Source organism: Conger conger, chromosome 17 (assembly GCF_963514075.1).
Source record: "Conger conger chromosome 17, fConCon1.1, whole genome shotgun sequence".
NCBI lineage: Eukaryota > Metazoa > Chordata > Actinopteri > Anguilliformes > Congridae > Conger > Conger conger.
In genome coordinates, this window is record NC_083776.1 from 29,424,804 (window position 1) to 29,438,172 (window position 13,369).

The 13,369-nt window shown below is 41.6% G+C and overlaps 2 protein-coding genes across 2 annotated transcripts; both read left to right on the forward strand.

Annotated features, from left to right (window-relative positions):
* The first annotated feature begins 379 nt into the window (after positions 1-379).
* On the forward strand, positions 380-7,334 carry obi1 (ORC ubiquitin ligase 1). The gene is made up of 6 exons (XM_061226801.1): positions 380-532; positions 906-1,041; positions 1,309-1,400; positions 1,812-2,057; positions 2,371-2,459; positions 5,483-7,334. The coding sequence occupies exons 1-6, from the start codon at positions 461-463 to the stop codon at positions 6,756-6,758; spliced, it is 1,911 nt and encodes a 636-aa protein (XP_061082785.1). The 5' UTR covers positions 380-460; the 3' UTR covers positions 6,759-7,334.
* A 3,563-nt stretch (positions 7,335-10,897) lies between these two features.
* Positions 10,898-12,359, forward strand: pou4f1 (POU class 4 homeobox 1). The gene is made up of 2 exons (XM_061227047.1): positions 10,898-11,020; positions 11,367-12,359. The coding sequence occupies exons 1-2, from the start codon at positions 10,898-10,900 to the stop codon at positions 12,342-12,344; spliced, it is 1,101 nt and encodes a 366-aa protein (XP_061083031.1). The 3' UTR covers positions 12,345-12,359.
* The last annotated feature ends 1,010 nt before the right edge of the window (positions 12,360-13,369 follow it).

Consider the following 13,369-nt stretch of genomic DNA (forward strand, 5'->3'; position numbering starts at 1 on the left):
AACCATTGCTAATTTTTGGATGTTTTCTCATCAAATGACAAATTAATTTACAAATACAGACAGCCTTTTCAAATTCATGGCATTGCATAATAGCCACTAAGAGTCTCTTTTATACTAGCTAGTAAGCTCATTTTTAATATTTTTAAAGATGAATGAAAAATGAAAAATTCAGATAGTTAATTGATGTTTTACCACATCTAACTAAACATATTCCAAATGTACAGTGACAATTACATATACAATATATTTTAAATAAGTATGATTAATTTATGTTGTGATAACACATCATGGATAGATCATCATAAACAACAAACACTTAGCAGCGGAACCGGATGGTGCTGGTTTATTTTGTACTCTGTCGCTTCCCGTACATGTAGTTTCAAACAGAAGGAGGCGTTTTCTGATTAACGTTTTTGGAGGGGAAGCTTGCCCGCGCTAGCAGTAGGCAGAAAGGCGAACAATGGCTCAGAACATCCAGAACGTTACTCTTTCTCTCACTTTACCAATATCTTGCCAGATTTGTCTGGGAAAGGTAGATTTATCGTTTGCTTCCTTTTGTGCGTCCAGAAGCCACAGACTGAAATAACTTGTGTCTTTATGTGGTTGCTACTTGCTAACCAATAGCTACGTTGCTAGCTAGCTTGAAAGCTAACTTGTGAGCTAGCATTAAGCTTTCAAGAGCAGGGACCACAAATTGGAAGAGTATATTGTTGGCTGACTTAGCTAACGTTAATCTTCAAACACCACTGCCTTCCGTATTAGCTGGTCGATAGTATTCTAGCCGTTATGTGTAGTTTCTCTGTTTCATATGCATTTCTAAGCGTTCAGACATCATCCAAGCTTTATCTGTTTCGCTTGATGACTTATTTGCTTCATAACCGTCTGTAAATTTTGCTTTATTCAAGGTCCGAGAGCCTGTCATTTGTGGCAACTACCATGTGTTCTGTTCCGCTTGTATCGACGTTTGGTTAAAGAAGGCGAGTCAGTGCCCAACATGTAGGGCACCCATCACTGCTGAAACCCCGTGCAGAAAGATCATAGGTAGAATTCATCCCTTGTTCATACCTTTAAAAAAATAAGTAATTTTGCGGTGTATCAATAATAGCCATCTGACTTACAAACTCAGTAATGTATAGTTACCCCTTTACTGAGTAACCCTTGAATACTCACTTTTTTCAGTTAGCCATTGATTCTAGTTGAGAGATTAACAAATATTGGGTATTCTATGTGACGAACAGTTTGCATACATTTGGTAGCCTGTAGACATGTGTTTGTGAGTGAGAGAGGTTTTTTATTTATTTTTATCAGGTGCTACAAATGAGAGTGAATGTAACGAAAGTCTGTCGATTAAACGATACTTGCGGAAAACCAGAGCTGAGCTGCTTCTGCGCGAATATGAGGTAATGTGAACACAGGTGATTTATCTTCACTTTCAACAAACATCTGTAGACCTGAAAGTGTAACTCACGGCTGCATAACTCCAGTCCTGGAGGGCTGATGTACGTATTGTTTTTTGTTCCAACCATTTGATTGAGCTTAACGTTATGAACAGCTGTAAACATTAATGGTTCAATGCCGTGTTGGACCACAGCAACTATTTTCACCAGGGGCACGTGTGCAATCTGCTAATGTAGCTCATGACTTAATAAAATGTGCGAACATATAAATGATTGGGGAAATTAAATTATTAAGTGTATAAGCTGGCATGGGTTCCTGAAACATGCTGGCCCTCATTTTACACCCCTAGCTTAATTATCAAAAATTATAAGAAGGGCTGCTCTGTGTGTCTGTTTTGTGTTCTTGTACCTCAGGATGAAATCGAGGGGCTCCAAAGAGAAAACGAAGAACTAATGAGCAAAAACTCCAGCATGGAGGGCCAGCTCGAGGCACTCCTCCACCCGTCTACCCTGTGTGCCTCCCCGAAAACCCAGGAGTCGGGTCAGAATGGGGAGGAAAGGACAATTGATCCTCACATACTGGAGGAATGGAGCAATAAGCTACGGGCAGCCACTGATATAAGCGAAAAAGTAAAACAGGATATGGAGAAATTGAAAGAGGTAATTATTAGTAGTAAGTTGCCGTTTTTGTTTTGTGTTTGGCACCATTATATTTTATTTGTGCACAAAGGCCTTACTAGAGACAGGCAGGAACTAAATTGTCCACTCCAAGGATCTAAATACTCTTGACTACTATTAATACTACTGCAACTAGTAATAATAATAAATAATAGTCTTGTTCCTTTTGCAGCACTTTGAACATCTTTTACATATTTTGCTTATTTGTGTCTCAAATGAAATGCTGAAAGTGTCTTTGGTTAAATGCTGAATTGAGATTGAAACTAACTGGAACTGATCCCGTCCACTTCCCAAGGCAAATAAGACTCTGCGTTCGCAAAACATCGATCTGGTACGAGACAACCTGCGCTTGAAGGCGGAGGTGGAAAACAGGTCTCCCCAAAAGTAAGTGTGACAGGGAAAGGTCTGCTGCCAGTTTCAAACTGCTCCATGCTGCAAAACGAGAGATGTGATTGGTCCACGGAGATAAAGACCAATAGTCCCTGGTTATGGGGACTAATTATACTCTCATTGTTTCTCCAGGCAGACGTTACATTCTTTAGCGCAGTGGTTTCCAAAATCAGTCCTGCAGCACCCCTGTGTATGCTGGTTTTCGTTCCAACCACAATTGCAATCCAATTTTTAACAAGCTGTTAATTTTTCTTAATTAGGTGCTTTTCATGCTTAGAGAGAGTACTTCCCTTCGTAAACCACATTTTGTCAGATAGCAATGCATATCATAAAGAATAAGGTTCCCATGTTCATATTGTGCTTATCGTGCTATATTGCAAACAATGCATACATTTTACAGATAAATTGCATAGAAAGTGGTACAATATTTTTTAAATATTAAATTAAAGACTGAAGTGAATCAGTAGGCTCCTAATTGGTGAATGTTTTGACACCTGGCCACCAAACCTAACCATTTGGAAGATAATGAAGAATTCAGAGGTGATAACAAGGCAAACCAGCATTGTGTTAATACATTTAAGGAAAATAAAGAAATAAATGAAATTCAACACATAACTACCTAATTATGAGCCTATTTGTTAACCTCAGTCTTTTATTTGTTGCCTCGTAATTGTTTACAAGTTTGCAATACGCACAATATGAATGTGGCCCTTTTATTCTTCACGCCATTGCAAAGCTATTTGTGGCATAAGGTAAATAATACATCAAGATGAAAAGGACCTAATTAAGAAAGATTAACAGCTTTGTTCGATGGCAATTGGGGTTGGAACAAAAACCAGCATGGGGGTACTCCAGGACCGAGTTTGGGGGCCACTGCTTTCGTGCATGCTCACATCACTGAACTCCCCTGCATGAGGTCTGCCCACATGTCGTTGCTCGGTAACAGGACGTTCCCTGGCCCAAACGCACCATTGAGGCGTGAAACCTGATACTGGGCATGGCCCTAATTTCCAACAGGTATGCTGAAATATCAGGGCAACACAGTGGTGCAGTCCATAGCACTGTCTCCTCACAGTGAAAAGGTACCTTCCACAGTCCAAACACATGCAGGTTAGGCTAATTGGAGAGTCTAAATTTCCCACGGGTATGAGTGTGTGAGTGAATGGTGTGTGGGCCCTGCGATGGATTGACAATCTGTCCAGGGTGTATTCCTGCCTCTTGTCCGGTTCCAGCTCAAATATGGCCCTCAAGGCCCATAGTGCTACTAGCTACTAGTTTTCCTCAGTGACCAGGAACTGATTTAGATATGGGATGCCAGGTCAGTAAAACTTTTATAGGTTTTATTAAATAGTACTTTTAATAATACTTCTAATAGTAGAGATTGGCTGATTAACAAAGATAAAATAAGCATTCTTGCCACCACCAATTTGGCTGCCCACCTTCTCTCAAACATGTGCTCTTATGAGTTGAATGAAAGATCAGTGAATTTACGCAGCCTTGATCCTAACCCCAAAAAAAACCTCCCTAAGCTTGAACAGAAATTGGTTTGCTGGAAATGGCTGCTACAACGCGTTTCTTGTGTTATTGGCCGTTAGCAGTTCTTTTGAGCTCAGCTTATGAAATTTAACACCGACCATGGTTTTTGAAAATGTATTGACTTGTTAGCAGTTGAATCAAAAGCTCCCTGGTGCTCAAAAGCGCAATTGCTGTAGCCTTCAAGCACCTCACATGGTGAAATATCTATGCCATCATTGGCTTGCACTAACAAGGCTTCTGTAGAACTCACAAGAAAACATTTGGCCTAATTACCGTGATTGAGGCTTGTAATTATACAGTGCGTTTTAGGATTTATCTTGCCACCTTGTATTCAAATTGACAGTTGTCAAATGTGGAAACAGTTTAATAATTCACTGGCATAGTTCTAGTTAAGAATGCCATACAAGGGCACAGTGGCAGAGTTTGACCTTGTAATCGAGTCTAACATAGTTGGTGCAAGCCAAGATCCTTAATGGGATAGCTTACCGTCTTGTTTGTTTAATAATTCAGTAGTATGATTTTGTTTTGGATGAGGCTCAGTTTTGTGTGATGAAGGATATAGTTTAGATAACTGTTGCTTACTGCCTTTTCAATATAGTTGCATTTGGGGGTTTGAGCCCTGAAGTAAGAAAAAGACACTTAAATTAATTCTTGTGCTGTGACATCCTACCTTCTGATGCATGTTACCTGATTATTTAAAAAATAGTTTTATATTCATTTTTGTTTGGAACTATTTCCTATGATGCTGGCATGATGTAAAAAACATATTAATAATTAATAATATTAATTTGTTATAGCCAATACATGCTATAAATCAATATGTACATTTGTATAACCTTTGGAAAATAATATGGTTGTACAACCCCCCTAATGCCCCTTATGCCAGCTATTGTAAACCTGGCAGATTGTCTGATGCAAATATAGTCAGATACATTAGTAATTATCATAAATATCCTTCTTTGCATACAAAGAAATATGAAAATATGCAATAAAACTGAAGTAATATATTTTAGATCGAAAACTATGAAAGTGAACCGTTCCGTTTGCTAAAACGCACTGCTGCCAGTTGTGTAGTTTAGCAGCACAGTATTCCTGCAGATCTGATGAGTATGCGCAATGTGGACGTACGCTGTTTAAGCTGTAGTGTGAACTGTGTGAAAGCCAAAATATTGAGCCTTAGCCTGCAAGGCCAGGCATCTCTTGGGCCCTTGCAACTGTGAAAGCAGCTGATTTTCATTTTCACAAATGTCCTTTTCAACATAGGTGCACATCTCATACACTGACAATCCAAACATGCTGTGAATTAAATTACATTGAGCCGATATTATTGAGAGCAGTGGGGGGAGGGGCGGGAAAGTGTTTCAACGGTTCAAATATTGTCCTTGAAAGCTAGCGAAAGTCGTCCTTGAAAGGTCCTTTGCTGGACATATTAGAAACTGTGCAGACCTCCTCATTGTCTCCCTTCCCTTGTGTTTGTCCAGGTTTGGTAGGTACACTGTAGCAGCCCTGGAGGCCAAGAGCAGCCAGTATGAGCGAGACCTGCTCCACCTGCGGAGGGCGCTAGAGCGCAGCGACAAATACATCGAAGAGCTGGAGGCCCAGCTGTCCGACAGCGAGGGCAAGTCGGGTGCCGCAGAAGCTTCCGGAAGCCTGCACGAGGCTGCTTTAGCGGGTGCCGCAGACGGCACGTGCCTGACCAACGATGGAGTAACCGGTGGCAAATGCGACGACAGCAAGGAGCGAAGGAGGATCGTCACCATGAGGAGGAGTCTCAGTGCGATGGAGGGGGCTTCTGTCCGGACGGACCTCGACCTCCGGCCCGTCGAGTTCTCGGGCGCCTGCAGGTTCCTCCTCACCACGTCCTCCGATCCCGCCGTCTCCGGCACGCTCAGTCCAGACGGGCGGTTGGGTGGAGATTCAACGCCGGAAAAGGTCCAGCGGGATTCTGCCCCGCAGTGCCGCATCCCTTCTACACCCTCGTCCTCTTTCAGCTGCCTGAGTTTGGGCAGTCCAGGAGCCAGAGGCTCCAAGAGGTCGGGGTTCAGGCCTTTATCCTACCTGCGGAGGCTCAGCTTTGAAGACTGTAGCGGCAGCAGCGGGAACAGGATCGCAGACGTCCCCGGTGCAGGAAGTGGCCCGTCCATGGAGCCAGGCAAGCCGGGGTACTGGGGGGTGCGACTCTGCAAAATGAAGTCGGAGAGCCGGACGTCGTCGGCGCAGACCGAAGAGCGACCGCAAGACCACAGCCGGGGCGGAGAGCGGGCGCCGGGCGGGGAGTCCGGGGCGGAGGCAGACCCTGACAGCAGTCACTGCGGGATGTCCAGCGAGGACTCCATGAACGCGGCGTACCTGGACAAGGTCTCGGAGCTGGACAGCATGATGTCAGAAAGTGAGAACGGTAAGGGTTCCTGTTCCCCTGCCACGTCGGCCGAGCCCTCGGGGCTCAGCTCTTCTCCGGCGCCCGGGCTAGGTGGTGAAGAACGTGCCGGAAGCTCATCCACAGGGTCAGAAGCTAAGGCAACGCGGGAAAGTGCAGAGGAAATTACCTTCGACTCGCCGTTCCACTCCCACGAACTCCTCGGAAGGGATTCCGGGCCCTCTGCTTTTACCGCAGTGTCTGATGTGGGCTTTGAGTCCTTAGAACCTGAAATCGCCCAGGACACAGAAAGAAAAACAGACTCAATTCAGCGGCCAAAGAGAAAAAGTCAAAGCGGCTTCAACTTTGCAAGTCCCTCAAAAATGTCTAAGTTTGAGTGATAACAACCTTTTTCTGGTCCATGCATTTGCCAGTTAGCAAAGTTATTTTTGGTGTAATAACACCTTTTAGAAGTGTACGATTTCTGTAATGTCCAAATTGACAGAAAATATATAATTTAGTTGTACCATTAATAATTATCTTTAGTAAATTAATATCTGTAGTTTAAAGATCCTGTTCACTTCTGTTTTTCTGGTTTTGATTACATTTGGTCAGCTTTAATGAATGAATGAATTTGTACATTTGTCTTGATTTGTAATCTACCATCTACTGAATTGCATTTTACCCCTAGATGAAAAGGCTCGGTCAGATTTTAATAAGATGCCATACTACGATGCACATTTTTACATCCTGTAAAATAAATGAATGCAAATAAGTCAATAATTTGTTTAGACATTTTTGCTACAGTGTATTAAATCCTAATGAAAATGATAGTGGAGGGTGAGGTTTCACCCAGACCTATGGAAGTTTTGGTAATCTGTTGCTTCAACATGTTCATATCATATAACTGGTGTACATTGTCATACAATGTCACAGTTGACAAATTAAAGTCAATAAAAGATGTGTATTTTCATACATATGCTGCCTATGTATATTCTTGCATCTGCCTAGAATACCTGCAATGCATGCTTCACTAAAATGCCACTTTTGTCTCAGAATATGTACAGTCCAAGTGAAATTCTAAGAAATTTAGATTTTGAGCTATTAACCCATTTTATTGTCTTTTATTGTAAATTAGAAATTGGAGAAGATTGAAGACTTTCTTAAAACGGTTATTGGGAATATGATTTATTTCATGCAAATAGAACAGTTCTCCACTGTATCACAGTCACGTGATGACTGTTTTATATTCATCGAAGCAGGAACAGCAAGGACACACACGACTAGCCTTCAAGACCTGTATAATTTCAGGTTTTCATTTTTTCCCTTCCAATCAGGGACTACTTTAGACCTGGGACACCATGTCATTGGAATCTGTCCAATCAGAGACAGGTAGAATGGTGCACCAGCTGAAGTGTTTACCTTGATGGCAGGATGAGTGTCCCTGAGCTCGTGTCCAGTGCAATAGTCCGCTCCTCCTCCATAAATAACTGTGAGCATGGAAATCCATTGTGTGTATTTTTTAGAGCATAAAATTTGGTTCAGTGGGACCCATCCTCCTGTTAGCTGGCTAAATGTCGCTAAGTACCGGAATAAATTATCCCCTACCTGCTATCATTAAACCAGTCATCACTGGAAGAGTGCTAAACAAATTGATTTAATATCCACCATAACCTTGTACACAGTCTTAACGCATTAATTAATCCCAATGAATTAACACTTCATTTGTTCCAACGCGCCACAGTTCATGAATTAAATTTTCATGCAGTGATTAAAGGCTTGTGAAATATACATGATATAGTTAAATTTTCATAATAAATCAGGTCATTGTGCAATGCAGCTGTGGTTTTTGCCAGCTGTGTGCATAATCTTGACCAGGGATGAGGACTTGCAGACCTGGGCAGCCAGAGCCCACAGGAATGGGTTTACACCTGGAATACCTGCTAAAGCAGGTTGGGCCCGGATTCATGAACATAAAATCTGTCCTTATCCTAGCCTTACAGTAACCAAGCATTACCACCCTCAGAAGTGCTGTTCATGAAGAAATACAGACTTATGCATGTATTTAAAGAGCAAAATTTAAAGACGGCCAAAAATGATGTTTTATTTGCAGTTGCTGTCACAAATGTCATTTTACAAAGCAAATATGATCATGAGTAAAAATATATTTAAAATGTATTTTGAAACAAAAAGCATTTAATGCAATAACTAACAAGAAGCAAGCAGAGTAATGCATGAGAAGACAATATTTTTAAAGGCAAATTAGTGGGGGTTTGTTGAAAGATTTAGCATTGGGTCATGGCCAATGGAAAATGGTCTAATTTGAAATGACTGCTTGTCATAGCCGTCATTCAACTTTTCAAACATTAATGTTAAAGCTGTCATCACGTGTGCTGCCCCTGTTTGGTGCAGGTTAGCCATGATAGCCATTACAGTTGCTCCAGGAGCGTGGAGACACTATTTTCTCTAAGAATTAAGCCATGTTTCTTGTCACCGCCACACAGTATGATTAAACTCAACCCATAGTTCATTCATAGCATTATGACAAAGCAAAGCTCATGCATTATCACAATGTGACCCCCAATGGCTCTGACCTGAACCACTTCTTATGAGATGCTTGTTTTGGGCATCTGGCTGTGTGTCAGGTGACCATGTCTACACTTACATTTTACAGTTCAAGCATTTGGCAGTCGTGCTATCCAGAGTGATCTACACTTGACATACTACCCATTTATGCAGCTCGGTATTTACTGAAGTAATTCAGTTAATTACCTTACTGAAGGGTACAGTGATAGGCCCCCATTCAGAATCAGACCCTCAACCTTTCAGTTACACGACTAGATTGTTAATCCTTATGCTGTACTGCTGCCCATTGCATTTGGTCAAACATCATGTTTCTATGGGGACATTCACCTGGCAGGTATTTAAATGATTCATATGTTTTTAATGCATAGCATTACTTTCAGTTTCCTCTTAGAGTTGCTGCTGGTCTGGGCTGTGCCATTTTAGCTATGACTGAAAAACTGGTCAACCTGACTGGATTCAGTCAACATTTGGCTTTTGTGAACAGTATGGATGGATAGATACTGAGTGTACTTTTTTGTGTGCCCGTTTTTTGTTAACTTTTAGCAACAAGTTTCAGAAATTATTTATTTTTATTTTCTTTGAAAATGCTAGCCTGGATGTAAAATGTAATAATATTAAGTAATCACATTATATATATATATATATATATATATATATATATATATATATATATATATATATATATATATATCTTCTTCTTTTTTTTATCAGTGCGTTTGCCTCCCCCAAGGTATTGCAAATCGCTGAACGTTTATCATGACGTTATGCGACTTTATTCAGATTGCTTTAGGCTTCTGGGAGGGGTTTACAGTTTTGAAAGGTCAGCAGAAAGAGACTGGGGAAATATTTTATGTTCAGATACAGTATGTGAAATTAAACTTGTAAAAACGCACGCATTAGTTGGAAACGTGGACGTAATTAACTGTCTGCTAATGTTAAGACTACACGGTCTGTTATGACATTGAACTTAAATATATGTTTCCGGAACATTGTACCTTTATTTGTCGTTGTTTGCTGCTGTGAAGTAAATATCGGCTTTAAATATTTGTTCTTCCCTGTAAATGTTGTTCATAGCGCAGTTCTTAATTGATTTTAATTATTCGTAATTATAAGTAGCCTACCCTGTTCTGTAATTTCAGTAATCGTTTTGTAGGATAGCATTTCTAAGATCTCTCAGATGTCTAAGATGTCGCATCCGCTTCAGTAGGCCCATTAGTTGTTTGTATTATTATTATTATTATTATTATTATTATTATTATTATTATTACGAGTGTTATTTTTGTTATTACTATTATTGTTACTGTTGTTATTATTGGTTTGTTATTATTACCTCAGCTTCTCTTACACTCTCACTCAAGAAATTACAATAGTTCATAGATTACCCAACATATGCTAACAGATTCAGGAACACAATGTACCGTATGCTACAAATACAAAACCGAAATGGTTTAAAAAGTCTAGAATTAAGTAACAAAATTAACAAATGAAATTCACAGACAATAAAAAGCCTTCCGAAAATTTTCCGAAAAACTACACGCCTGCAGTAGGATCCACAGGTGTCCAACCCTGGCATTGTTGATAGCGTCGGTTCTCTCAATGAGAACCTCGTGCTCCAGTACATGATGAATAGGCGAGAGGAGGCCGGGGCTTGAATAGCCTGTTATCTGTCAGACCCTACAGTTCAATGTCTCGCGAGAGAAGCCGCGCACGCTTGACGAGATCTGAGGGGCTCAGGTGTAAGCGCTCCTCTCATCCCAGTAGTAGGAAACGGCAGACGGATAAGCGCGACTGAGAGTCTACAGCCAGCACCGTATGATCTTCAGACTCAAAGCTGCACTCAACCGCTACAAGCTATTGCATCATTACTGGACAAACCAGGACCGCTATTTTTGTCCCTCTTCCTCGCTTTCTCCCCTCTTCTGGTGCACTTTAATTATTTTAAGAAGCCGCAAATATGATGTCCATGAACAGCAAACAACCCCATTTTGCCATGCATCCGACCTTACCTGAGCACAAGTATACCACCCTGCATTCCAGCTCCGAGGCAATACGGAGAGCATGTCTACAGACTCCACAGGTAAATGAAGTGAACTTATCTTTGCGTCAATTTCTATTGCAGAGCCGCATGCTTATTTGTAGGCTAGTGCAGAAGAGCTGGAAGGCACGCTCTGACAAGCTGCGCTTAATGTTTTTTTCATGTACTCCTCGGCAATCATCGGAGTGCCTGTGATCTTTTTTGAAAGCGTATTCACAGAAGGCTCCGACTTCACCCCTTTTTTGTATTAATTTTTATGACTTGGGTTTCTAAAAAGGAGTCTTCTCCTATGTGTTATGCCTTGACAGTATTCCCCAGCTGAAAGTAACATATCCATTTATTCCTCTCTTTATTCCTCCCCCGTTCCGCTTCTTCTCTCTGAACACAGTTGCAGAGTAACATCTTCGCCAGCCTGGATGAGACTCTCCTGGCGCGTGCTGAGGCTCTCGCGGCCGTGGACATCGCCGTGTCCCAGGGCAAGACCCACCCATTCAAGCCCGACGCGACGTACCACACGATGAACAGCGTGCCCGTGCCATGCTCCTCGAACTCCACCGTACCACTCGCCCACCACCACCACCATCACCACCACCACCACCACCAAAACCTGGAACCTCCGGACCTCATGGACCACATCAGTTCGCCCTCGCTGAGTCTCATGACCGGCGGGCACGACGGGGTCGGAGGCGGCGGAGGAGGCGGTGGCGGGGGCTTGATTTCTACTTCTGCACACCCGCACTCACACATGCACGGCTTAACCCACCTCTCCCACCAAGCCGCTATGAACATGAATTCACCCCTCACTCACCACGGGCTTTTGCCCGGCCACCATGGCGGACAGAGCGCCTCTGGACTCACGAATAACGGACTCCCGTCCATCAACGATTCGGACACAGATCCAAGGGAACTCGAGGCTTTCGCAGAGCGGTTCAAGCAAAGGCGAATCAAGCTTGGCGTCACCCAAGCGGACGTGGGGGGTGCGCTTGCGAATCTGAAAATTCCCGGTGTTGGCTCCTTAAGTCAAAGTACCATTTGTCGGTTTGAGTCGTTGACTCTGTCACATAATAACATGATAGCGCTAAAACCCATACTTCAAGCGTGGCTAGAAGAGGCCGAGGGGGCTCAGAGAGAAAAAATGAGCAAACCGGACATTTTTAACGGGGGAGAAAAAAAACGCAAGCGGACGTCCATAGCGGCTCCAGAAAAAAGATCTTTGGAAGCCTACTTTGCTGTTCAGCCCCGACCTTCTTCAGAGAAGATAGCAGCTATTGCAGAAAAACTGGACCTCAAAAAGAACGTGGTGCGAGTATGGTTCTGCAACCAAAGACAAAAACAAAAGCGGTTGAAGTTTTCTGCAGCGCATTAATCGACCGAAATAGTAGCTACTTTTGTTTGACTGCATTTAGGGACCAAGGAAGACACAGAAATCATCGTTTTAGTCTTCTTGTTTTACTGAAGGCTTTTTAAAAACGGTGTGGTGGCGATGAAATAACTGGTTTCATGAAGCTTCATATTTCTCTCATTAATTTATTTTCACGTTATTGGTGAATGTAAGTATGCAAATAACAGGTAATCCAGATACGTTTTCAGTTGTCACGAAAATATGTCACTGATATTTCCTTTTTTGAAACGCATTGCATAATGTGGTTCAAGGTGAGGATGCACTTAGCGATATTGTTTTTTAACCGTATTTATTTAAAGTAACAATAGCCAACCAAGGGTTACCTCATTGTTTATAATTCTCTTGAGGGTGTTTGTCTATTTTGAATTGTGATCACACCGCTGTGTTTCTAACATTTTAGAGATTTGTCAGCTGCTGATCCCAGCTAAGTCTTACACGAATGTTTTATTCGTAGCCCAGTGTTCCAAAGGTCTGCATGATTATAATACAGAAAGACAGGCAACAGATGAAGTACCGTATTAGTGTGACATAAAGTTAGTTGTCGCCACAGATTTTAATTTTGAATTTGCACTAAAATCTACAGTCATTTAGATTACTTTGATTGGATATGGTTGAGGTGGTTTTTGTATATATACAAATTACACTTGCTCAGAGCTCAGAAGTTGAATTCTAAGTTTTCAAAAACGAAATATTTTTTTTAAGGTATTGGCTTTACCAGTGAAAATGTATTAATGTTAGACTTTAAGCTCGCATGATTCAGATGGTATACATACTAACAAAAAAGAAAATAAAAAAATAATTCGGATTAAAGGATATTTTCTTTCTTTTGTATACTACGGTTTGCAGTGCAAACATTCTATGCATTAAAAATATATCAGCACTACGTAGAGTATCTACTGGTAGACCTTTGTGGATGGTGTAACTCACAGTTTACTGCCTGTTTTCACATAAAGACACAACGTTGTTTGTCGTGTTAATTGTAAAAAAAA